At 36.5% G+C, this 24652-nt stretch overlaps 1 protein-coding gene across 1 annotated transcript in view; it reads right to left on the bottom strand.

Moving 5' to 3' along the window:
• Positions 1–24652, bottom strand: part of LOC104620536 (CUB and sushi domain-containing protein 1-like) — a gene marked incomplete at both ends in the record, with an annotated part of 71048 nt that overhangs the window by 41786 nt on the left and 4610 nt on the right. The window contains 4 exons of the mRNA XM_010286788.1: positions 12335–12446; positions 14001–14050; positions 15864–16037; positions 20072–20245. Coding sequence (XP_010285090.1) covers positions 12335–12446; positions 14001–14050; positions 15864–16037; positions 20072–20245 — 510 coding nt within the window. The remainder of the gene's footprint in view (positions 1–12334; positions 12447–14000; positions 14051–15863; positions 16038–20071; positions 20246–24652) is intronic.

The raw sequence follows: 24652 nt of genomic DNA, 5'->3' as shown, positions 1-24652 counted from the left end.
TGAGACACTGCGATCTCCATTACAAACGCGCAGTTTTGCTGTCTATTCATCTGAAAGCTATCTGAAAAGTTACAAAGTTATCCTCCACCCCTCCCCTGTGTTCACTCTAAATAAAATGGTATAAATAAAAAGACTTAAAATATTATTAGCATTATAAGTTAAAGCTCATCAAAGACAGGAATCTACCTTTCAAGTATATCACCTAGTTCAAATTAATTTTCATGAAAAAGAAACCAGTGGTGAAGAAGGTCAGATAGCATACAGAGTCACTAATGCACTGGTTTTTTACTCCTGAATCATATTTTTTTCAAAAAGTGAAGTTTTATTATACATATAATTTAAATTTACTGATTAGCTAATACAGTAGAACAAGTCAGCTTTTGCAAATGTTCATTCATTGAAAAAATGTTTAATTCAATCTGATAAAAATTATCAGGATTTTAAAGAAATATTAACAACCTAGAATTTAATTTTGGGTGAAAAACAGTTAAAATCATGTTTATTTCTCTTGCTCTTTTAAAAGCACTATCTTAAAAGTATTTGTGGTGGGTTGACCCTGGCTGGATGCCAGGTGCCCACTCGAGCCACTGTCCTTAGCTGGACGGGGGAGAGAAAATATAAAGGAAGGCTCACGGGTAGAGATAGGGGCAGGGAGACATCACTCACCAGATACTGTCACAGGCAACATAGACTCAACTTGGGGAAATCAGTTTAATTTGTTGCCAATCAAAACCAGAGTAAGATAATGAGAAATAAAACCAAATCTTAAAGAAACTTTCCTGCCACCCCTCCCCCTCCCTCCTTCCCGGGCTTAACTTTATTCCTGATTTTCTCTACCTCCCCCCCGGCAGCAGCACAGGGGGAGTGGGAATGGGGGTTGCCATCAGTTTGTGACACATTGCTTCTGATGCTCGTTCCTCCTCAGGGGAGGAGTCCTCACACTCTTCCCCTGCTCCAGCGTGGGGTCCCTCCCACAGGAGACAGTCCTCCACAAACTTCTCCAGTGTGAGTTCTTCCCACAGTTCTTCACGACCTGCTCCAACCTGGCTCCCTTCCATGGGGTGCCATCTTTCAGGAACAGACTGCTCCAGAATGGGCTCCCACGGGGTCACAGCCTCCTTTGGGCATCCACCTGCTCCGGCGTGGGGTCCTCCCCAGGCTGCAGGTGGAGATCTGCTCCACCGTGGAGCTCCATGGGCTGCAGGGGGACAGCCTGCCTCACCATGGGCTTCATGATGGGCTGGAGGGGAATCTCTGCTCTGGTGCCTCAAGTGTCTCCTCCCCCTCCTTCTTCACAGACCTTGGTGTCTGCAGAGTTGTTTCTTTCACATTTTTCTCACTCCTCTCTCTGGCTGCATTTGCTGTTGCACAGCAACTTCTCCCCCTTCTTAAATATCCCAGAGGCGCTGCCACCATCCCTTGGTGTCTGCAGAGTTGTTTCTTTCACATTTTTCTCACTCCTCTCTCTGGCTGCATTTGCTGTTGCACAGCAACTTCTCCCCCTTCTTAAATATCCCAGAGGCGCTGCCACCATCTCTGATGGGCTTGGCCTTGGCCAGTGGCAGGTCCCTCCTGCACCCATCTGGCATAGTCTCTGTTGGACATAGGGGAAGCTTCTAGCAGCTTGTCACAGAACCCATCCCTGTAGCCCCCCCGCTACCAGACCCTTGCCACACAAACCAAATGCAGTATTAAATGTTCCTGATTTCAATCTTGCAATAGATTCTAGACAAGCAATACCTATGTCTAAAGAATGTCCCATATGAATCCGAATTTCTCTTCACAAAAATTATTTTAGAAGCAATATTTGGGGGTTGGGGAAGAGGGACAAGACTCTTTGGCATGAAGCAAACCTATTTGCCATCTACCGACTGTTATTAAAAACAGTGAAGATAAAATTACACAGAAAAGCACAATACATTTAAAAAACATTAGATATTACAATAATGTACATAAAGCATTAGTAAGGCATTATCTATACTGATGAAGAGACATGGTTGATGAAAGAGACTTGCTGTTTTTTTTTCCTGAGGAGTAGTAAAGCTACAGAGTCTCCTAATTGAAACTATTCCCATTCTGGTGGGAATGGGTTTTATGGTGACTCTTATGAAATAATTCACCAGAGAAGCTACATTTAGCTTACATTATAAGAGTTTAGTTTATATTTCATACTACCAACATTTATTCAAACTTAGTTTTATAACCTTATAAATGTTATACATAAATCAAGTATGTGCAGATTAATAAATATGTGTTTACACTGGGATTTCATTGACAGAAGCAAATATCTTTTTACTTCCTGATTTTTTGTCTGTCCCATAAAAGAGGGGAAAATACAAAGTCCTAAAATCTCATTGCTTTTTGGAAGCTGTGAAAGATTTGGATGTGGAAATTTGTGTCTTGTACTTGCTTTGAAGAACTCTGACAATTCCTGCTTCTGGGGATCTCTATTTTAGAATACCATCAGGAGGAAATGCTCTATTCTTTTTACATTACACAAAAAATGTATTTCATTCTTTGTTACTGCTTTTTTCCATTATTACCAATCACTATCAACTAGGTCTAATTCTTTCACTGGCAATATCAGTATTACTGTAAAACAGAGACACAAGTGAAAGTTTGTGCCCACTGACATGAAGCCCTACCAAAATACTAAGCTAGAGCTCGCATGTCTGTATTCACAGTGCAATTCTTCGTTACAGAAAGTAGCACAGCTCCCAGAAGCAATGCATGCTGCATCCCAATTAACCCTGTTTCTTAGGCAATTAGACATAGCGTAGTGCTGCGTAGGTGCTGCTGTAAAGCTTCTGCTTTTGGAACTAGCCTGCATCTTCTGCATAGTTATAAATTGCCTTGTAAAACATATTCTTAAACTCAATCCCTCTACATATGTATATACTTTCCTTAACATTTTAAACTACATCTGTATCAATATGAAAAATACCAGCACCTGTTCTCTGGCATGAGGGCAGGAGACAGTGGCCACATCTATGCTGTTGTGCTCTGCTACCTTCCAGACTCGGGTGAATTTCTCTGAACTGCTCATCAGGAATGGTCCTGCTGCCCATGCTAATTCCTGAACCATGCACCAAACAATTCCCGTGGATGTGCTACTTGGTTCAAAATAAAAACTTGTTGGAGAACCTTCTTAGTAGAGGCAATTAAGTCTCCATGCCTAGGCACTGTTTAGTTTAAAAATATAGATACATTTAATTTCAAATGAATATTTAACGATTTTTTATTTAGCTAAAACTGCTATTATGTGGTAATGTAGTTTTGATCCCCAACTTCACAAGAACACAATATCAGTATTGTGACCCACCATACCACAAATTGATGTCCAAGGTTGTGTGGAATATTTGTACTGATGCAGAACTGAACTCAGGTCTTCTGAGACCTATGTTCATACTCTAATCAGTACACCATTTTACAATGAAACTGCATACTGAAAAGTAACTACAGCAAAATAGCACTTTTCCATTCTACTGATATCTACATATTTTAGCAACCATCTTGATTACCATTATCAGAAGCAGCTCTTTCTTTAAATAATAATAAAATATTAAAAAACAGTCCTAGGAACAGTTTCTGGAATCAAATCTGTTTACTGTAATTGAAGGGACTAAGAACTAGATTAGAGGCTCTCTTGCACCTTTTTCTGACCATTAAAAGATCTTAACTTCTGACCCTCAAACCAACAAACCACGGACAGGAGGTATAAAGAATACCCACCTACAGAGCACAGGAGAATCTTTTAGAAGAAGTAATTGATATTCTGCAGGCTGATTAAGAACTTAGACTTTATATATTTCACATCCTAATCATAGAATTGTTTAGGCTGGAAAAGACCTTTAAGATCATTGAGTCCAACTGTAAGATCATTGAGTCCAACTGTAAGTTGGAGCCAAGTGAGAGCTTGTCTACCACTGCCATTTTAAAAAGCCATTGCTATGTTTTCTAGAAAGTCTACATGAAGACAGAACGAATGCTCTGCAACCGCTTTGCTATGAAGAATCACAGAATCACAGAATCACTAGGTTGGAAAGGACCTTCAAGATCATCAAGTCCAACCATTAATCCAGCGCCACCATGTCCCCTAAACCATGTCCTTTAGGGGTTGTGTGCCACATCCACACGTTTTTTGAACACTTCCAGAGATGGCGACTCCACCACCTCCCTGGGCAGCCTGTTCCAATGCCTGGCCACCCTCTCAGTGAAGAAATTTTTCCTAATATTCAATCTAAACCTCCCCTGGCACAACTTGAGGCCATTTCCTCTTGTCCTATCACTAGTTACCTGGGAGAAGAGACCAGCGCCCTCCTTTCAGGTAGTGGTAGAGAGCGATAAGGTCTCCCCTCAGCCTCCTCTTCTCCAGACTGAACAACCCCAGTTCCCTCAGACACTCCTCATAAGACTTGTGCTCCAGTCCCCTCACCAGCTTTGTTGACCTTCTCTGGACACGCTCCAGCACCTCAACGTCCTTCTTCTAGTGAGGGGCCCAAAACTGAACACAGGATTCAAGCTGCGGCCTCACCAGTGCCGAGTCCAGGGGCACAATCACTTCCCTACTCCTGCTGGCCACACTATTTCTGATACAGGCCAGGACGCTGTTGGCCTTCTTGGCCACCTGGGCACACTGCCGGCTCATGTTCAGCCGGCTGTCAACCAGCACCCCCAGGTCCCTTTCCGCTGGGCTGCTCTCCAGCCACTCCTCCCCAAGCCTGTAGCATTGTATTGAAGAACACTGCGGTTGATACATTCGCTATGTGCACACAGTGCCTCCAAGATAGGGCTGCTCTCAAGAGAAAAGTAATGCCTTGCCTGAAGTTCTGAATGAGGGACAGAAATGTAACAGATGCCCTGGTACTCTCTTGTGCTGGAATGGGGAGGACACTGGGCATCTGGCACAAACCTTTAAAAAGCAGAAAAATGCAGACAACCTGCCAGGGCTTCATGGGCTATCAGTCATATGCAAATCTCATTTGGGAGTTGTGAGAACTCCAGAATATCGGAAAGTACTATTTCTTTAACCAAAATATTGAATGCTTATTTTATTTCTAGATCAAAGTTATTAACTGTTTTATTTAAAAATAAACAGTGAAAGCTTACTGGTATGAAATACTGCACAGATAAAAATACTGTAAAAGTAAAAAGCAGTAAAATAAACAGTGAAATGACAGATTTTGTACAAAAGAAAGTGTAAAAATGTTTTTTCCACTGCAATTTAATGAAGATCATTGTTATTGAAGTCAAATATACACTGGCTTAGTTGAAGGAAAACATTGAAATTATTTGGCCAAATATTTCCAATTTTAATCTTAGAATATTATATTGAAATAGAAGAAAAATCTGAAGCATATTGCAAAATTCTCACATTCATTGAAGGTTTTGCACATTCATAAATTAATACAATTTTTTTCAAAAATTCTTCCCATCCCATGGATTACTCAAGTTTTTCCCTAGGTTTAACTTATAACAAGCATTCACAACATCTATCCCCTTTTCTAGTATAGCTGAGATTATGAAAGTAAAACAAAATAAAATATAACTGCTTAAAATGAAACTTTGGTTTAATGGGCAAGCCTGCTAAGTTAGCATCTGACAAGCCAATATTAGAAATTAAGAAAAGACCATTGTTTCATGAAGATAATGCTAGCCTAAACCTACCAAAAAACAATTCTAACTGAATTATCTTGAAACATAATAGGGAGAATAGAAAAACTTAATTCTCCATGCAGTCCAGAAATAGGGAATGCTCAAGGAATATATTAGAGTCCCAAAGTATAAATATGTCTCTGTGATATAGTGTTCTCATTCTTGAACCAGTAGTATCTGTTTAGCCAATTCAGTGATGAATAAAATACAGAATAATCACTGAATGCATAATTTAAGCATGTGTTCTGTGCAGCAAAATTCTTGCATCATACATGAAGTCTTAAAAAATGATTATGCAAGAGAATACTATCCCTCAAGTTAAAAAGTAAACCAAATTGTTCCTGCAGTTCCATTTAACATCAACTATAGATTTTTAAACATATTTATAAATGAGTGTGCTGTTGCTAAGAAGAGCTGCAGTAAGGAGTACTTTAGAAAATAATTTGAGTTGGCCAGCATGCAGAAGTAAGGCAGTAGTTTCCCTGATTGCCTTTCACCCTGGGGACTCAGTTATAAATCATGGTGAGAGTAGACGGAGATTGGTTTCTCTCAGTGACAGCTGTCAAGGGTTACATGGGAAATGAATCCTGGCACTCTCAATTTAGTCTGTTGAGAAAAGCACGAGAATGCTTTAAGTTTGCCCTGATGACTTTGGAACCTCAGACTGAGTAGATTCAAACCCTTGAGGACAAAGAAGCAAAAAGACCATGTCAGAGTCCTTTAGGCAGTTTTCTGCTAAAAAGTTGAAAGATCATAAAAAAGTACATAATTCACAATATTTCATTTCTTGTTCTCTCTCTCTCTTTCTCGTTTCTTTTCCTTGACAGAAGCAATGTTAAGATTCTTTTTTTAAACTTTCATATCTGATCAACAGTGTTTTTAAACTTTTTTATTTGAAAAGTATTGAATTAATGTTGACGTCTAGAACATGTATAGGGCCTGGCACTCAGAGTGAAAAAAGGCAGAGAATTCACCCTGGCTTTATGACAAGTTCTAAGAAATGTCTATACAAAAGGAAGGCACTGCTTGTGAAAGCACATTTACAAAATTGCCAGTCTACAGAATTTCAGTAAAGTTCAGTGCAAAGTCAACAACATACAACAATGACAACTTCTCAGTGAAGTAAAACAAAAAAAAAAGACCAACAAAAACTCTGCTCCACTTGCAATTTCACTTTGCAAAAGTCTCAAATACATAAGAGTCCGATTCTTTAATTGTTATTTTTTCGATGGGGGCCAGCTGGAGAGTGATTTTATCATATAAATTCTGCCCATGCAAACCATAAAACTAAAATATTTATTTAGGAAGCAAAGTGGTTTGTGTTTTTACATATATTATTAAAATCTTTCCAAAATCTAAGGTCCTGACATCAGGTTTCTAATGAAACTAGACCAAGGAAATTTTCACTGTAATTAATGTAGTATAAATGTCATTGGTAATAGTGCAAATTAACACTAATAATTTGCTACATAATATCTTGGTATAAACAAGGCCTTAATTCACATCAATAGATTCAATATGCCAAATATTCTCTCATTGTTACAAAAAATGCAGCCTTTCTTATGTTTTATATTGGAAAAGTTCTGCTGGAGTGCTCTGATAACTAGCTAACTCTATACTAAAGTAAAAATGGAGTAAGTATGTTAAAAAAAATTCCATGAACTTGCAGTTATTTTTTTTAAGCTTTGAAATTAGTTAGTCCAATTTTATAAAACAGCTCTTTTCTTTGGAACACCAGAAAAACTAATTTATAAAGCATGTATTTGTCTCTTGGATACATATGAAATCTTTTTTTCCTGTTCCATACCCAGCATGAACTCAGGCATTACAATAGCAGATAGATCAGAAAGATAAAGTACTTACCTGCCATTGTTCTCTAGATGTATTGTGCTGGTTTTGGCTGTGGTAGACTTAATTTTCTTCATAGTAGCTAGTATGGGGCTGTGTTTTGGATTTGTGATGAAAACAGTGTTGATAATACAGGGATGTTTTTGTTATTGCTGAGCAGTGCTTACACAGTCAAGGACTTTTCTGCTTCTCTCACCACCCCACCAGCGAGCAGGCTGGGGGAGCATAAAAAGTTGGGAGCAGACACAGCTGGGACAGCTGACCCGAACTGACCAAAGGGATATCGCATACCATACGACATCATGCTCAGCATATAAAGCTGGGGGAAGAAGAAGGAAGGGGGGGATGTTTGGAGTGACGGCGTTTGTCTTCCCAAGTAACCGTTACTCATGATGGAGCCCTGCTTCCCTGGAGATGGCTGAACACCTGCCTGCCCAGGGGAAGTAGTGAATGAATGCCTTGTTTCGTTTTGCTTTTGTGCACGGCTTTCTCTTTACTTATTAAGCTGTTTTTATCTAAACGTACCATTTTTTTTCACTGTTACCCTTCTGGATTTTTTTCCCCATCCCACTGCTGGGAGAGTGAGCGAGCAGCTGTGGGTGCTTAGTTGCCAGCTGGGGTTAAACCAGGACAGTTTTCTACATGGAAATTCATTTGTGGGTGCTTATGTACAAATAGTATCAATGCAATAACTTCTGTCATAATAGTACAAACTCTGGAGGCACATCTTAATGTCTTGCTCTTCAGATTTTTCTTCATCAAAGCATTGTTTTTCACATGTGAGAGGAACTCTATTCAGTTGCCTCAAAAAATGTTTCCGCTACGTTTGAGATATCTTTGCTTGATCTCCAGACAGGTGCCACACAGAGAGGTGCAGGATTAATTGTAAATCCTTCTAGTTTCGGGTGAATATCTCAGATGTTGTATGGCATCTCCCATGCCATCTCCTCTCTTTATTTAGGAAACTTAGTCAAGTTCTAATTATCTTTCTGAAGGATCTCAGCATGCCATCAACATGAACAGATTAGGTATATCTAACATTCAAAGTATGTAAAAGTCTCAACAAAGGCCTCTCACTTTGGAACAACAAAACCGAACAAAACACAAAATTTTCTCAGCTTATAAATGAATCCTTGATACCACCACAGATGGAAAACTGTTTACATTCCGAGTTGCTTTATCTTTGGATGAGAAGAAGTGGTCATCAGTCTCAATCTCTCCCACCCTTCTATCAGCTGTCATCAGAAAGGTTATTTTTCTTGCCAGTGAAGGAGTGGAACGCTACCACTGGTTCGGATGATACACCCACTAAAGAAATCACAACAAAATTGACAGTTCCTTGTAGATATCAGATTCCTGATAAGACAAAAAGTCTAACCGAGCTTTTCAAGAATCTATCGGTAAGGAGATAAAGAAAGAAAAAACTTTCAAATTAGAAATTCAGTATAAAACCAGGATAAATGAAGAGAGACATGAATTCTTTATTACTAACAAATGGCCTGGACTTACTGATGCAGACTGGAGAATGTGAGCTAACTCAAACCTCTGCAAATTTGCCAAACAAATCTTCCCCATAAAAAAATTCTGCTTTTACAAAACACGTTTTTTATAGGCAAAAAGCTCTTAAATCTCATTTATAAGATGGTATTACAGATTCTGAAGGGAACAGTAGAAAAGGATACACACTTTTCCTGACATAGATTATGAATCTGACACTGCCTTATGAACTGGCAGCAAATGATAGGACAGTTTATCCAATGACAAAGCAAAGAAACCAGAACAAGAAGATCTCCTTCTTGTAAACACTTGAATTCTAGAAGATGTGGTTAAGTGTGGTGTTTAATACAGCAGTTCTTATTTCAAGCATAATATATGGAAAAATGGCCTGCAGTGCAATCAGGAGTGCAGAGCCCTGATGAGACCATTTGACTGAGCTCTCATTTTGGTGGTTAAGAGTTACTATGAAAAGTAGAAAGTGCAGAGATTGGGTTTCTGTGTTTCAAAAGACAAAATAGAAAGCAGTTCCAAACTGCTAAGGGAAAAAAATCTCTACTGAACATATCTGTTTTAGGATCTGATATTTTCATAGCTAGTTCTGGGGTAATACATTCAGGCTGTACAAAGTCCTGCTCAGAAAGGTTTGTCAAAGAGAACAGAGATTTCCATTGCCATTTGATTCCAGCTGAAAGGCAAGTAAACGGACTACTTTCCATGTTCTTCATCAAATAAATAAAGGCAAAGATAGAGTCCATGTGGAAATGAAAATATCCTAGCTCACAAATTATGATTTTAAAATCATACCTCAGTGACCTCAACATTCCAGAAATGACTATTACAAATATTAATTTGTGTATATATATAGGATTAAATATAATTTTTAAAAAGAAATTGCGTTAATAATTTTTAAAAATTGAGGTTTTTATCTCACAAAGTATCCCAACATCACAGCAAGCCATTTTGTGTGCACTACTTCTCGTTGGGCATAAAACCTCATAGAATTTCTTTGGTAAATTTCCTGCCATTGACTTATTAGTTTACCTACTACTGACACAATAGATAGAAGCAATGTATCTTTACAAAAGAGTGCCTGAGAACTGCCCAGCTTTATTTTATGAAAACATCAAGGTTTCCCATGCATACATAATAGCTCAGTTGTGAAATAAAATAAAATAAAATAAAATAAATAAAATAATAAAATAAATAATCTTCTGCAATAGCCTCAAACAGTAATCCGTATTTTGTAGTAACTGCATGCAGAGTCTCAGTGATGTGAAGCCAAGTTCATTATTGACACAAGTGAACTCAACCGAGGTTTGAAAGAAAGGTCATATATAAAATCTCTGTTGAATTAAATGGTACAGGTTTGCCAGGAACATCAATCCCTTCCCAGCAGTATGTTTAAGGAGCTGGAATATTTACTTTCTTTGTACACAAATTCATAATTCATCACTAACAATGAACTTTAATACAAATGCTTTTTACCCATTAGATAAAAGGCAATTTTAGAAGGAAAGGCATGTGCCAGAAGAAGTGCTATTACTTGCTTTAGGTTAAGTTCTAATTAATTCATTAAGTGTAAATTTGATATAAGCCATTTAGTTGGTAGAACTTTGATTTTATTTTTTTAAATCGTGGATGTAAAATTATCATTTCAACATAATTTCATCTTTGAAATGCACTTTATTATTTGTTAAATCTAACTACTGAGGACTTTTTGCTCTTCTTTCATGTAAGTAATGTAATTCAAGATTTATTTTATTTAAATCTTTTTGGAAAAAAGAATCTCTAGTCATTTTGAACTATGCAGATTCATCCTTTAATACAAACTACATCAAATTATAACTATAAAAACATAATTATCATAAAAATGTTACAGCAATTTTCACAGCATATGGTCCAAAAATACAGTATTTACTGAAATAAAAATCTTAAATGGTACACCAAATACTGCTCTCAGTGAACTGATGAAATGTGAGGTTACAGGGAGGCAGCTTAGAGTAGAGAAGACTCCTTTACCCAGATATACAGGTAGAATTAAACTAGGTAGATGCATGTAGAGAAGAGATCCGTGGGAACATGCCTGGCTGGTATGGAGGTTTCAAATAGTCTGCTCTGTACTTCTCTTTCCATTCTTTTGAAAGAATACCAGAAGTTTTTGTTTCACAGTGAATTTCTAAATACATTATGAGAATATAGCAGCGTATAGGCATGTTTTTTGCTAGAAAATTCCAATTACTCATTTGTTTTAAGACAGAATATTTACACAGCAATATATGAAAAAAATTATTCTCCTTTTGCTTCAGCTAGGGTTCTTAACAGTGTCAATCATAAGCTTTGATGCTGGCAGGCTTGAAACAATAGAGTTTCAGGACCTTAGGATTTAGATAACCTCTTATACTGTTTAATTGATATGTGGAATAATTTTTACTCATTGAAGTTCCTTTCCTTTTGTACTGTACTTATCTAATATGGGGAAAAGATTTGTAACCTCTGTACTTATAGTTATTTTTAAGTGTTTTTCGAGTGCTGGAAAGTCATGCAGAGATGGTTAAGAGGCAACCTTAGTTACCCATCTAGTTACCCTAGATCAGATGATCTAGATTACAGTATCATAAATTGGTTCCATTTACATTAATCTGTGAGACTCTGTTTTAACCTGAAAAGCTTGCAGTCTCCTTATTTTTGTTAACTCTGTCATATGTAGCACCCTAAAAGAGTGGGATCAGCAGAAAAAAAGGTCTAGTGACACCACATACCACCTGAGCAAGATTCTCCAAATGCATCTGTCAAAGTCTTTACCCATAAATTATAAAGAATCACAGAATCATATCATCACAGAATAGTTGAAGTTGGAAGGGACAACTAAAGCAGTTTGTCCAGGGCTTTGTCCAGTCAGGTTTTACACACCTATAGTAATGGAGATTCCACAACTTCTCTGAGCAACCTGTTTACGTGTTTGACCTGCCCCGCTTCCACTGCCTGTGCATTTTCTTCTTGCCCTTTAGTTTGCCAAGCAGGTCTCCATTCAGCCATGCTGGTCTTTTGCCTTCCTTTCCTGATTTCTCACACCTGGGGATGGAGCGCTCTTGCATTCTATGGAAAGCATCCTTAAAGATCTGCCAGCCCTGTTCTGCTCCCTTGTCACTGAGGGCAGTTTCCCAGGGGTTCCTGTTGACTAACTCATTAAGGAGCTGGAAGTTTGCTTTCCTAAAACTCAGGATCCTGACTTTACTCTTCGCCTGCCCCATATCCCTCAGGACTGCAAACTCCAGCAGAGCATGATCACTGCAGGTCAGGCTGCCTCCAGTCTTGATGTCACCAATTAGCTCACGTGTGTTTGTGACCAACAGGTGACATATGGCATGCCCTCTGGTAGGCCTGTCTATTACCTGTCTTAAGAAGTTATCCTCCATGCACTCCAGGAGCCTCCTGGATTGCCTACAGCTCACTGTGCTGCTTTTCCAAAAGGTGTGGGGGTGGTTGAAGTCTCCCAGCAGGACGAGAGCTTGTGAGTGTGATGCTTCCTGTGGCTGGAGTTAGAAAGCTTCATCAATAGGCTCCTCCTGATCGGGCAGCCCATAGTAGACACCAACCACAAGATTCCGTTTGTTGCGTTGGTCTCTGACTCTTACCCATAAGCTTTCAAGTGCTCGTGGCTGTTCTTCAGAGACAGCTCTTCACACTGTATCCATTTCCTGATGTAGAGGGCAATGCCTCCACCTTGCCTCCACCCTTCCTCCTTGCTTGTCTCTTCTCAACAGCCTGTAGCCACCAATAGTGGCACTCCAGTCATGGAGTTTGTCCCACCATGTTTCAGTAATATTAACCACGTCATAGCTTTCTACCAGCACAGTGACTTCCAACTGCTCCTATTTGTTGCCCATGCCGCATTCATGGGTCGGTTCAGCTGGGCTGTCAGCTATGTCACTCTCTTAGAGCAACACCTTTTAGTTTCTTTGAGGTCTTTCTCTGGTGCAACAGGCTGAGGTCCCTGTCCCTCTAACCTTAGTATGTCATCCCACAGCTTGTCATGGATAAGCCTGATATTATCCCCCCCACTTTAAGACTAGTTTAAAACCCTGTCAATAAACATCACTAGCTTGCAAGCAAAGATCCTTCATGTCCTTTTTTTTAAAATCTTCTCAGCCTTTGCATATTTTTCATAAATTTCCTTTTTATTTCTTCTTTCGCATTCACTCATTTTCCTTTTAATAAATGTACTTGAGTTCAATGTAAACAGCTGAGTTAACTCAGATCATAAATTGGCTTGAACTTCAGTAAATCTGTGCAGTCTCTGCCTCTGACAGTCAAACAGAGCAGATCTGGACTGCATTTACAGGATATCTGAAAAAGTGTATATTGTCAACAAAAAAACCTTACTTAAATGCCTCACAGATGAGATAGAGGACTTTGTTCACTAAGGTCTGTCAACACAAAACAGTATAAAAGGGGAAAAAAAGTACATGAGCCTAAATAGGAACAGTTTGCTAATTCCTGTTTCTCCATTCCAATCATTACATTGCTATGGTAGTTAACTCACTTGAATAAATTGTGAGGGTAGTGATCGAGGGAATTGCCATCTCTTGGCAATTGCCATTGTTTTAATGAGAATGAAAGATCTAATTGTACACACACTGAACTTAAAATTGCATCAGCTATCTCTGAAACAACATGATGAGTTAATCACCAAAGATAGTTATTATTCTTAGGAACAATCACTGCAATACAATATGATTTTTAACAAACCAACAGGTGGAGATAATAAAGCCACCCATACCTGAAGTTAACTTCTTATTACATGATTTTTAGTCCCAGTGTTGGTACCCTTAGCGCAACTTTGCTGACTGCTATTTTCTTTAGCACATTAAATACAAGTTACAAAGGACAAAAAGCATAGTACTTAGGTTGATTTAACATTTAAGTGATAATTTTTCCAGTGAAAGAAAATACTCAAGAAAAGGTTACTAACCATTGTATTTCTGGACAAATTATTTTACCTGCTTTATTGTTAAACCACTTTTCAACAAGCTGTCTAACTTGGAGCTGTCTAATCAGAGAGGACAATAGAATTCCAGACTTGTATTCTGAATAGTGGAAGAAGAGGTGATTTAAAAAATTATGTTTTTTAAATTTGTAAAGTAATTTATAAAGAATCTTTAGTCAGCATTCAGGCATGAGATAGAATCCATGAAAAAGAACTGAAAGGTTCATCAGCTTAAGAAAAAAACTAAGTGCATTATGTGATATTCCTTTCAGAGGCTGCATGATTTAGCAAACATTTGCCAAATTATGTCACAGAGGGAAAATCTTGCCAGCCTTGCCAATTCCAATTTAACACTCAAAAATATATCTTAGGTATAATACGTATATTTTTTCTATATATATGCATACATTTATAGATAGATCAATTGATCAATTGATCGATTGATTGATCTTTGTGTTTTATTTCTTTGCATGTTCCATACCAGGCAAAATCTCTCTGCAGAGACTAAGCATTATTTATTTGCTTTCAGTTTACACATTTGGAAATTAGTACTGTTGTTAAAAGTTATAAATGGACCTGGACAATTCCATGTTTGAAAAGAGAATATGACCAAGAACAACATTTTAAAATTAGGTCCTTAGAATACATTTCCTTCTGGAGCCTTCACTGAAAGAGCAATGAAGGATATACAGTATCTCATAAAATTTTTTCTAGGGTTTTGAGACCTTTCTATATCTTATATGATTCACCTCATGTCCTGCCTCTCACTTCTCTGACAATTTGCGTCTATTTTATAGGCAGAAGACATTCAATCTGCCTTAGAAATTCAGAAGCAAACATTACACAATATCATTAAATATTTTCAGCAGCTTATTGGATTCAGCATTGAGAAAGCATGTATTATACCAATACAAGATATTTCAGGGCATACAACATAAAAACAATAGACCAATGAACAGATGTTAGTCATCTGATAAAAATATTGGTGAAACAGGCCAACGATTTGATATTAGCTTCATATTCTGCAATGATAGCCAAAGATTGAGGAAAATAAATAAAAACAATGGCCATAACTGGAAAGAGTAACAATAGGCTAACTTCAGAGACTTGTTTCCCTTTTAATCTTAATTATGTTACTGGCATCTGGAAAAATAAATTATAAGGACACATTGAAATCTGAGAAATTTGGGTTGTGTTTTCAAATGGTTTCTTTTCATCCTTCCCAAATATGTACTTTTGATACACAGGTTTCTTCATAACACAAACCCTTGCTTCACTCTCATCTCTCAAACCTCTCCATCTTACCCAGACCATACTAGTAATCAAGTTCAGATATGTATTGGTAAAAAACCAGCCAGAATTAAATCTTACTTTATCATTTTCGGGGGGGGCAAAGGAAAGTCAAGTTTCACATGAACAAAAGTTATTAACATTTCTCAGGTATTGCTAGGAAGTACAGAAGAATTAATAGTGTGAATGCATGAATATTCTTCACATAACTATGTTTTAATAGGAGTAATGGACCATTTATGGAAACTGTACTCTAGGGCACCTAATTCAGGCTAGATAACCAAATCTGATTTATTAATGTAATTTAACATTTGTGATACAAAGTACACTTTATATGTTTATAAACTAAATTCTAGGGATTGCAGTTTGAGGACTCTGAGGTAAAATACTGAACAGCCTAGGCTTCCCCAATACTCAACCCTAACTCCATTTTCCAATATAGAAATGCAAAAACTCAAATGAAGGCGGCAATAAGTTCCTAAAGGTCAGGTTTCTGTATTATAACCCAATATTTTTAAGGCAGGCTAAAAGATCATGCCTGAAATAAGTCATTAAAGAGCAGAGAATGTATGAGAAAGTTTCTTACCTCGGCAGTTGGGTAAAGGGCTACTCCACTGCCCATTGCTTCGGCACTGTGCTCGAGAAGCACCCTGAAGTAAATATCCAGTGTTGCAAGTAAAATTTACAACATCATTTAAATTGAACTCACTGCCATTAGTCATGCCATGAGCTGGATTCCCAGGATGTCCACATGTGATTGCTGTTAAAAGAAAAATAAGGAGGTTAGCATCTAACTGAAAGGTACTGTTCCATGTAATCACTTGCAGGCTGGAGATCTTTTGTTGTTTGGTTTTTTTAACTCTGATTTTTTTTTATATTTATAAAAGAAAATTTAAAAAAAATGATATTTTTATTCAGAATTCTTAACTGCCAGAAGAAAAATCTTAATTTTTCAATAAAACTTTTTGAATCTACTTTTTACCTTATGTTGAAAGTTGTAATATAAATAATTTTATATATATATATATGTGTATGCATTTTGACATCCATCTGATATGTATTAGACCTTAAAAAATGTAGGGAGTCCACTATAAATCCTAGTAATGCAAATAAAAAAAAAATTCCTTGCAAGGTTCAAAATGTAGTAAGGCCAAACAAATAGGATTTGGTGTACTGCTTCAGAGCATTCTGGAGTTCTGAAGCATTCCTGTTCAAAAGTTCCTGAGATGCTTTGCTGAAGTAGTAATCCTTTTAATCATATTTTCTTATGGCAATAGAGAAATCATTGTTGGGAGTAAATCTTTCCCATTATGTGTAGTACGTGTGTTGATGATGCTTAAATGACACTTATAAAATACATGTGTTATGGTCAAGCTCTAGCTTTCCACATGACAAAACATTAAAATAATACAGAAAAATATAAAAAAACATAGATATTGGCAATATAAAATGAGAATGTATATATATACTCCTACACAACTTTTCAACATTTTGTTGGTGATGATAAATCATACTCAAATATCCTATACACAGGTTTATCTTTTGTTTTATTACTTTGTGGGGTTTTTTTGTTTGTTTTTTTTTTAGTTGAAGAGACAAGTAAAAAATAATTTAAATGTGATTCTCTTTATTTTATCATGGAGTTCAACTGTGAAACAGTATTTTCAACAGTATCTGGTCTCTGGGAATTAAACAGGACACCGACCTGTATACAGACTTATGTATTTAGCCATTAAATTGTGTAATAAATCTACTTAAACCACTTGAATTGTTTCTGCACCATCTCATTTGCAGCATTTGAAGATGAAACCCTACACATCAGAATAAAATCTTACTACATGCAGAGAACCAACTTTATTCTAGACCAGTTGTTTCATATTTAAGCTGTTGCAGATGATCAGGTTTCAACAAATAAAGAAATTTCCAGGGCCATACTAAATCAACTAATATAATTCTTATATAAAAACTTATTAAACTAAAAAAAGGGTTATTACCTTAAACTTTCTGCAGTGTCCTGAACAAATTATATGCCATAGGTTTTTAAAACATTAAATTTAGGTGTCTCAGTCCTAGTCAGTCAGTTCCTGTTTAGACGCCATTATTCTTGACAGGGTGTTGAGTTTGTTTACCACCTTCCAGAAACTAAATATATTGGACTCTGAGATCTTAATCACTGCATCTAGTTCTGCCACTGTTCCATAATAGTTACTAGATATCAATTACTAGTTGACTGATGAACATTGCAACAGTTGGATTCACACAGTAGCAAGTACTTAAAAGCAACAACTTCTTTTTTTTTCCAAAAAGCAAAGTAGGTAATTTTGGCATTATACTTTTTTCACTTACCGCTAGAGTTACATGCAATCAATTTTATATTGTTTACCTAAGCAGTAGCCAAGACATTTCAAGTAAAGGTTACTACTATTGTTTTTATGTCATCTAAATGGTGAATTACAAATTCCCTCCTCCATCGTAATGTAAATAACTGCCCTGTGCATGTGTGCACACACATGCATGTATATTCACACACATACTTAGTCCTAAATATGTCAAGGAACAATAGATGCCCTTGGCATGTCTGAAATCAATACTTGCTAAGGAATTACACATTTGCCTATTATATTGCAAAGACATCAACCTGCTTAATGCAATATAACTCAGATATATACTCCAGTCTTTAACACAGTATCTTTGTTGGACACTGGAGACCTCCATCTCACCAGAGAAAATATGTAACCCAGAAGAAATAATGGTAGTACTGATAGCACTTGGACAAGAAAAAAATCCATCCTGAGTACCCAGCCTATGTTTTGGCCATCATTAGTAAAGAAGGTTACTCTCCTGATTTTTGTTGTGCTGTTACTTACAAGGAACTAATCACATAGCTCCACATTTCATGCCACCTCTCAATAACCAGCAAGTGAAAAGATCTTTCAGAAAATATTTGGCTAAAATTTGGTCTAACTGGTTATCCAATAAAGAGATAGGAAAACACTTGTGTGTCAAAAATTGTGCGAGATGAAGGAGGCTGACTTTTGTATGAAACTAAGAAGCTAAAGAAGTCATGGGTGGAGTACTCTATGTACTTCCTTAGATAATATTCTCTGCAGATTGCAGTCTAGTACTTACAACTCTGAAATTCCTTTCAAAGCCAATTAGAAATATAAAATGATGCGTGATCTTCTGAAAAAACTCAATTTGTGGTACATTGTCAGGGGCACAGCCCATACCTTCTTTATGGTACCTCTGCCATATTTCTACTTCCTGTGCCACACTGCTCAGTCAGAAGACCGTTTCAGGATCACATTAGGGAGTACATTTCTAGCATTGATACAGTATGTTTTCAGTTCCTTCTCAGAAATAACAGAGACATTTTAATGATAATTTTTAATAAATAAATAAAAGAAGGAAAATCATCTGAAGCTTGGATGCTGACATAAAAAAAATCATCTTGTATGGCTCTTTGGTAGAGTTATAAGCAAAAGAAAACCATGTTGTAATGGAAAGTATTAGGCAACCTATAATGACCGAAATTGCTGCCAGTTCTTCTCATAACAGGAATGATACCGTCAATTTAGAAAGAAACAGCCAGCTACCCCCCCCCTCAGTTTTGCCCCTTTCTTTTGAAATTATTTTATTCACTGCACAGTAAAATTAATCCACTAAAAGTAATAATGCTAGCTGGTGGCATTTCTCCTTTGATGAATATAAATCACTTGAAGATATAAATAGGATTTTAAAAAGACAATGACATTTGGCTGGTATTTCCTGCAGCTGTATACAGGTAGAAACTTTCATTTTACCACCAAGAAAGAAAATGCTGAACATTTTGAATGACTTACCAGTAATATATTTTCACATAAATGGAACAAAGATACTAACATGGTTTGAACAGAAAAGCTGATCGTCTCAGTGACTATCTCTGTGCAGACAAAAATATACTTTTGTCTGAATTGCAGACATCTTAAAAAAAATACAAAATTGAAATAATTGATCTAAATGTTCCATTAAAAATAACCAAAATTGTATAAAAATTGGTAGCCTTTCTAAAACTGAAAAAGAATAATGAAATCAACTACACAATAAAGTAGTAAAAAAAAATCAGAGGAATCAGACTTGATTCTGATTAAATGGCTGGTGATTCAGAAAGTGTCAGAAAACCTGCCATGCAAATAAGGAAGGAAGTAGAGTGGAAAGACTCAACAATTCCTGTAATTAATTGTGGGATTTTCAAAAGCAGGTGAATTAAGAGCAAAAAGAATCCTACCAAAGGGTATAAAAAAAATTAACATTTTTTTAAACAGTTGTGGTATAATCCAATACTGTGTCTGGACTTTCACTGGTAAATATTAGGAGGCCAGCTTGGAAAAAATGGGCAGTCACCATCAAAACTGCACAGATGAACAGTATTCCAGTTTTACCCACCAAACAATTAAAAGCAACCAAGGGATTTTGGTATGCCTGGTGAAAAAATAGAGGAGAGGCTCAGTAAGCCCACACTTGACATAGAAGTTATGCCTGGAGAAAGAGAGAAATCAATAGATGAGATCAATAGATGAATTTATACACTTTCAGCCTGCTGTTCAACCCACTCCAATACCTATTTTGTCCTGTTTCTGAAACAACAGAAATCAGAAATTACTGGATATAGTTATTTAGACTATTGAAAATAGGTCAAATAAATACCTGATCTGAGCACCTCATTCAAACACTTTTGAACATCCAATCCACTGTTAATGCTCAATTATGTTTAAAATAGTAGTAATAATTCAGTGAAAAATTAATGATACTTACAGACACAAACGGGAGTTTGTCCAGACCACTTGTGATCCTGTAGGCAAATTCTGACAGATGTACCAACAAGTCGAAAGCCAGGATTACACTGGTAGACTACAGTGTCACGATAACTGAAACCATCTCCACTAATATGACCATTTACAATTGGATCCGGAGAACCACAGTGACCAGCTACAATAAAAGAACAACTCATCAAAAACATGTAGTCTTACAAATCTTGCCAACATTTACAAGAATTCTGATAGGAAAACAAAATTTCATCCTTGCTTTCAATAACCAATATATTAGAGTCAAATACTGCACTGTGCAGAGAAAGTTCTGAGGTGTAAAAACTACAGATGATACTCCTTCTACTTTTTTAGGGTGAAATGACATTCAAATAGTTTTAATTTTCATATGTATAATTTCTGCAGATTCTGTTGCAGAAATTACAAATTTGTCTGAAGACTGCCTGGAAAATGTAAATTCCAAATGTCTGAAGTTTCCAATCATTCAGTTTAGCTGCTAGAAAACTGATAATTTTAGCACAGATTTTTTTTTTTTACCCTTGGCTTTAGTAAGGTTGCCTTTTTCCTTAGACAAGCGTGAATTAAAAGGCCTTGAACTCTCAAACCCATAGTATTATTTCATCATAGACTTATGATTTCTCTTATTCATGATTTGCCTTGGACTTTGTAAGTAGATCTCTACTAATAAATTAAACACAGTTGGGACCATCATCTGGCAGAGGTTGACCAGCGCAGAGCAATCTACATCCATAAAATGAAACTCTCTTGCGCTCCGGACCAGCACAGCTGCTAGCAAGCTGCCTACCAACATCAGTACTGCGTTAAGCTAACTTGAACTGTTCTTGGAAATTGCCTTGGAGAATCTTAGACAAAAACACGTCCAGGAGTTGTTCTAATGTTTTGAGAGGAGAAATGATCAAGTTTCATGCTCGTTTGCATGTTCTGGTGTTATTTTATTAGAACAAACATAGCCCTTTTATTATACATATTATATTATACGTAAATCTCTTATATGATATGTATCCAACAAATAACAGATTCCTCACTAGCAGTTCTTCAGACATTAGTAGAACAGATCCTAAGAGCATAATTAAATTAAAAAAAAAAAACAAAGAAAGAACCAAACACCCCTCATTTTATAAAAAATATAGAAAACAAGAATTATTTATGTGGGATTACAGTCTATTGCCTTATATGGCAATATATGGCATAGGTATATATGTCCCACTTAGCTATATTAGCTCCTTTATAATGCCATTTAGGCCCATATTTATACTTATAGTTGTTAGAAATTTTGTCCAGTCTAATTTAAAGCCTGAAACATAAAAAACAGGTTTCTACACAGAATTCGTGAAAAAAACCCAAAAAATTTCAACAAGTGTATCTTGTTATGTTCAAATATTTCCTAACATTCAGCTCCAGTTTCTACAATTATGTTCATGTTTATTAATGGCGTTTAGTAATGAATTGTAAAAAGATATTTTATTTGTGTTTACTCTTTCCAAATAATAATCACTTTTATGCTATCTTCATCTGTCTGGAGATGGAGATAGAGGCTGAGTGGAGACCTTATCACTCTCTAAAACTACCTGAAAGGGGGTTGTGGTGAGGTGGGTGTTGGTCTCTTCTCCTCAGTAACTAGTGATAGGACGAGAGGAAATGGCCTCAAGTTGCACCAAGGGAGGTTTAGATTGGATATTAGGGAAAATTTCTTCACTGAGAGGGTGGTCAGGCATTGGAACAGGCTGCCCAGGGAGGTGGTGGAGTCACCATCTCTGGAAGTATTCAAAAAACGTGTGGACGTTGCACTTTGGAACATGGTTTAGTGGGCATGGTGGTGTTGGGTTGATAGTTGGGCTTGATGATCTTAAAGGTCTTTTCCAACCTTAATGATTCTGTGATTCTGTGATTCTGTGATCTGATTCTTAGCTAAAGTGACATATTTAATGCCTTTTCTGTGCTTATAAATTCATATTAATATCAAAATTATAATAAACTTCTCTTTATATTGCTTTCCAATTTGGTGAGTACACTTTGAAATATCCACCTTTCCATCCATCACCTGGATGAAGGCATGGAAAGAAAGGAGTGTCTACAAGCACGGTTTCCTCCTTAGTTATATCAGCTGTTGTTAAAAAATACAGCACACATCACTCCAGGGTAATAGCACTCTTGGCTCTAAGGAAGCCAAGTAATGATTTTATTCTCTCTAGATTCTTCATTCTGTTTGAAAACAGAGTTGCTGAGCAGGAAACTGTTTGTCTTACTGATTCAAGAGGAGAAAATAGTTTATGTTTTTGGTGACACTGATTAATTACAACTGGCAATAATTTCTATTACTAAACATCTAAACACTCTAAACTATGCTAAGACATCATTTTGAGATGTGAGGATAAGGACCGGAGGCTCATGAGTGCTGCTAGAACGGGAGTGTGTGATGTTGTTTCACACAGGCTATATGCATCAGCAGCAGGCTTGTTTGTAACTTAGCTTCTTTGAGATTTAATCTCCTTCTTACTAAAGCCACTTTAATAATGTTAGAGAGCATATTTCATTTACACTTAAAGGCTCTGCTAAAACCCTAGAATGGTAAAACACATGCACTTGATTACTTTTTTCATACATATAGGATTATTATAATAATCTTATTTACAGGATTGCTTATGTCTTTAAGGAGACATTGTGATACTGTTCTGTAAATTTGTGGAAAAAAGTATGAATATAAACTTTTCACACCCAACTTTTTATATAGCTACTCTTCCCCTGACAGGGAGTATTGCAACAGAGAGTAACAAGGACATTGAAAGCATGTTTTTCTCCTTGAAATGTCTCATGGAATAATTTACCCTGTTTTCTGTCCGAATTAATAATATGATCCCCCTTACCATCTTCTCTCCTTGCTCAGCCTCTCTTTGTCTTATCACATGCCCTAAATATTCAGGCATTGAGACAATTCTGAAAATTGTCATTCAGGCAATTGGGACAAACACAGATTTTGGGAAAGGAAATCTATGAAACAGATGCAAAATGGGAAGAGAGAAGCTGTATTTATAAAAAATAGAATATTTTCGAAGTTTAAAAAATTTCTATACTTAAATAGTGAAGAATTGAAACGCAGTTGCTGCACTGAAGCCAAACACAGGGAACCACAGGAAATTTCAGGAAAGATAGGTGAGATGTTCCAACTAGCGTAACACAAAATACAAATTATTTTGCCCTTTCTCTTAAACACAGATTTAACAAATATCTGGACTTACTACGTGAGACATTTCATTTGCAGATCATTCCAGGTAGTGGATTTAATGATTTTTCTGGGAATTTTTACTCATTTAGATTAAATACTCCAACAACTCAGGAACTGAAAGAGCACTGCAATAACACAAAATGTATGTAATTTTCCTATCAAGTAAAATTAGATCAAAAGAAAATTAAGAAGGCTGCTAGTGGATGTTTAAAAAGATACGCTCTCAAAAATTAAGGAAATTGTTCAAAAGGTTCAAGGTTGATTCAGCAGTTTTCTTCTAAAATATCTGGAAAGTAAGATACAAATAATTCTATTTTATTGTAATAAGAATTTGAAATATAAGTGAATATCACAAGATCATACTGCAATTTACCTATGAGCTACCAATTACAGGGTCAGGTATTTTTACACAAGCACAGTCAGCAGCAGCATTTTTTCACACTGACAAATGTAGACAATTATATACATATCATAGCATTACTTAAGATATGGAGTTCTTATTGGTTTTGGAAAAAAAATGCTAAAAATTCATTAAAATTGAATGGAGTAGATTATATTTAAGTTTAGATTTTAAAGTATGTCCTTGACTTTTTTGTGCATAGTTTTGCACGTGAAAGTCATAAAAAGTGAGTAAAAAATATCTGTTCAGGAAAACACTTTAGTCCGTGATTAAATGCCACCAATGCCAGAGATGGAGTTAAGCAAACTCATAAATGATTCCAATTTAATCTATGCCCTACATACATGTATGGTCACTCACACACACAAAGCATGCATGAAAACACATGTTTTTTGACTCATAGCTGCAATTATTCTTGGAAGAAAAAAAAGGGGGGAAGAGAGATGAAATATCAGCAGTGTGAGTAACTGAGTGGAACTGAAAAAAAATCTTGCTTAACAATCATATTTATTCTTGTATAACTAAGAAAAAATACACATAATTCTAACTAACTGAAGACTTAGGTCTTATATTTAACCTTGGATTCATTAACTGCAGTCATTGGTTTTAGCTTTCTTTTGAGACAAATAATGATTTGACAAACCCTTTCCTGAGGTACAGAAATTGGTGTACTCAGCTGGCCTGAAATCAGAAATTGATTCTACACAGACCAGTGGGTAACATAAAGTGATACCTGTTTTCATCTACAGCTTTCCTGAATTACATTCATGCAGGTACAGTGTAGGTAAAAAGCACCTCTGACTCATTATCATTCCTTTGAAATGGAAAGGCTCATTCAGAGCTCCCTGGGTGTTTGCCTCCTGATTTTCACAGGCTTCAGGTAAGTCCTAAAGGCACCTCTGAAATAAATTTGGTGAATGCGGTCC

Source organism: Phaethon lepturus, unplaced genomic scaffold (assembly GCF_000687285.1).
Source record: "Phaethon lepturus isolate BGI_N335 unplaced genomic scaffold, ASM68728v1 scaffold10205, whole genome shotgun sequence".
Lineage (NCBI taxonomy): Eukaryota > Metazoa > Chordata > Aves > Phaethontiformes > Phaethontidae > Phaethon > Phaethon lepturus.
Note: the sequence above shows the minus strand (reverse complement) of the source record. Positions and strands in the feature narration are given on the sequence as shown.